The sequence below is a fragment of the Glossina fuscipes genome, unplaced genomic scaffold (genome assembly GCF_014805625.2).
Source record: "Glossina fuscipes isolate IAEA_lab_2018 unplaced genomic scaffold, Yale_Gfus_2 60559, whole genome shotgun sequence".
Taxonomy (NCBI): Eukaryota; Metazoa; Arthropoda; class Insecta; order Diptera; family Glossinidae; genus Glossina; species Glossina fuscipes.
In genome coordinates this window covers 2555-5236 of record NW_024002916.1, presented here as the reverse complement: position 1 = coordinate 5236, position 2682 = coordinate 2555, and the positions used below count along the sequence as shown (strand labels likewise).

The following is a 2682-nucleotide window of genomic DNA, read 5'->3' as shown; positions in this document are numbered from 1 at the left end:
ATTTAGGGATTATGTAAATTATTAACGGATTGGACTTATTAATCTTATCCATAAGATTTCGTTATAAAAAGTAAATTTTGCAACTCAACATAAACTTGTAGAAATGGGAAATGGTGACGCAAACGATACAATCAATGTAGCCGCGGATCCACAAGCACCTGTTACTCGCGACCTAAAGGTTTCTAATCTGCTTTTGACTGATAAAGGTTGCCCTTATTGCCCGGCAAAATAGAAATAGCTCAGCTTGAACTGATTATTGGCCTATTAGGGACTCACACAAATTTGGCCATCCGGCCAAATTTTCCAAAAACGCCATCCATACAAAATATCACTCTTAAACAACAGCCCTATAACAATCTCAAACCAAAGTTTCAATATCTGTCAGTAGCAGATTTAAGACTTTTAAATTTTCTTTTTATGCTACAGAAGGCATGGCCACCTTGGAAATGCTATTAACCAAAATACCCATTAAAACGGAAAAGCAGGCATTGAAAATTCTCGATATATGTTCTAAAAAGCAATTTATTAATGCTGAAGAGGAAATCTGCAAGGTACAAGCAAAAAAATCTTTCACCGAAGAACGTTATGGTAATGCTTTGGAATGGGCGATAAGATCTAGGGATACTTTGTATGTTACGTCTATCGCCGACTACCTACTAAAGGTGTGTAATATATTGCAAATGTTTATAACATTGAAAAAATTTGCAAAATTCCCTTCCAGCACTACGTTCAGACGGGGGATATATTATGTCCTGACGTTATAGCTAACATAGAAGCAAAAATGTTCATTTCACCGCGATTAGTGTTTTTGGCGAAATACTTTGATTTCTATCAATTTTACAGAAAGAAAGATTTACTTCCTGCCGCTGAGCTGCTGCTAAACTTATTAGAATCTGAAATTATTCCAGAATAGTAAGTACAAAAAATAAAAGATTTGCTTCAATTAAATATAATTATATGTACAGTTTTTGGCCTTCTTTATTGGTTGATACCATACCTTTACTGGAATCGAAGGATCCGAAAATTTTCTTCAAAGAGACTTGCTGTATATTACAGCACTTAGAGAGCAACTTAATGCCGCTGATTGAAAAGAAGAAAAAACATATGGAAAAACATCCGAATGTAAGATAAATTTTTCTTTGCTGAATGAATATGAAACACATTCGTTCGTTCCTTTCCAGGAGCCAATCAATATCCTTAAACACTATCGCCTTGATAATGTCGAACAAATTGTTAACCTGCTGCGTTTAGCCTGCGCCCGAAACCTGTCCCGTGCTATTATTATAGAAAACACACTAATAAATTGAAAATACCGTTTGAGTTACGCTTTCGTTTTGTTCATATCAGCGTTTAATTTCCAATGCTCTTTTCGAAACTGATGATTGAATGAAAATATCTAATTCGGAAAGAACATATTAATATTTTTTCTATCTTTCAATTCTTTGCATGTTCAAGAAACGATGCATACTTAAAAAAAAAGCTCATTGAAGTTCTATGAAAATGAAAAAAAGCTTCGTGCACAAGCTACGAGTAATTTCAAGTAATTGGAAAGTAATTTCGTTTTTTCTTTGTTGTATCCATTCCTGATGGGAATAAATGATTGCCTTTATGTCTACAGATGAGAAATGTTGGGTTCGAAGAGCTCGTAAAGAGCTAGTTTCTCGACCACATATAAAAATTGTGAAGTTATTACAACAACCAACTAGGGTGCGTCGGAAGGGAAAAATCGTATTGAAAACATTGCTGTCCGTTTGTGGCCTAGGAATAACTTGACATCAAATGAACCTCACCTAGATTTGAACCTCACTGGCCTATTTTTTCTGCATGATCGCACACACGGACTAGTACGAAATATTACATTTTATAAACCAAAAAGCTTGTTTTAAATATTTTATAATGGAAATGAGTCCTTAGTAGACTATGTAATTTTAGTGGATTATGATGCAAACAGGTGTATGAGTGCATTAATCAAAGTAGCTTGTTACTTCGTTACAATCAGCGGCTTGACGCATGTAAGAGTCGGCCTTCGTGCTCTTACTTGTTGCATAAGAAATTGTGTTTGTGAGCATTAAGAAGCGTTATTAGCTTATGAACTCATGTAATTTTTAATTTGAAAGATCAAAACTACGATCAGCTACCATCCACATGTGTGATTTATTTAATTGTTTCTAGCATTACTTTTTATGCTTTGTTAACAAAACATTACAAAAAAAAAAAACGAACGCAATCATTTAATTAGATAAGATTCTTTGTGTGTTATATACTCATAAGTGCATCTATGATTTCGGATACGTGTGGAAAATGGAGAGAGCACAGACTTATTTTTAATAAATAAGAAAAATGGTGAATAAAAAATCTCTCTCATCTGTTAAATGAGAAAACGTAACGAAGCAGTCGTGCACATCTCTGTTAAGTGAGAAAAAGGAACAAAGCAGCCATGCATATCTCTGTTAAATGAGAATAAGTCGTTGAAAAAACACAATAATTCTGTTAAACGAGGATTTGCTATGTCTTTTAAGCGGAATGATGTTTCGAAAGAATTTCTTAGAGAATTCAAAAACAGACCATTTACCAAAAATATTTTTTATTTATGCTTAACACAAAACATGATCGCTATGCTTTCATAAAGTAAATTTAAAAACACTGACCATGGATAGAAGACAAGGCCTGGCCAAGGTCATC

General features: G+C 33.9%; 1 protein-coding gene across 1 annotated transcript; it reads left to right on the top strand.

Moving 5' to 3' along the window:
• The first annotated feature begins 8 nt into the window (after nucleotides 1-8).
• LOC119643379 (nuclear pore complex protein Nup75-like) lies at nucleotides 9-1307 on the top strand. Its single transcript, XM_038042729.1, has 4 exons — nucleotides 9-662; nucleotides 722-912; nucleotides 966-1122; nucleotides 1182-1307. Exons 1-4 carry the CDS (start codon nucleotides 432-434, stop codon nucleotides 1305-1307), a joined length of 705 nt encoding a protein of 234 aa, XP_037898657.1. The 5' UTR covers nucleotides 9-431.
• Nucleotides 1308-2682: the final 1375 nt, after the last annotated feature.

Excerpts from the sequence above, each read along its gene's own strand:
- LOC119643379 (XM_038042729.1), top strand. The coding sequence starts at position 432 with ATGGCCACCTTGGAAATGCTATTAACCAAAATACCCATTAAAACGGAA. Across the intron at positions 663-721 it reads TCGCCGACTACCTACTAAAG|CACTACGTTCAGACGGGGGA; the intron begins GTGTGTAATATA and ends ATTCCCTTCCAG. Across the intron at positions 913-965 it reads TCTGAAATTATTCCAGAATA|TTTTTGGCCTTCTTTATTGG; the intron begins GTAAGTACAAAA and ends TTATATGTACAG.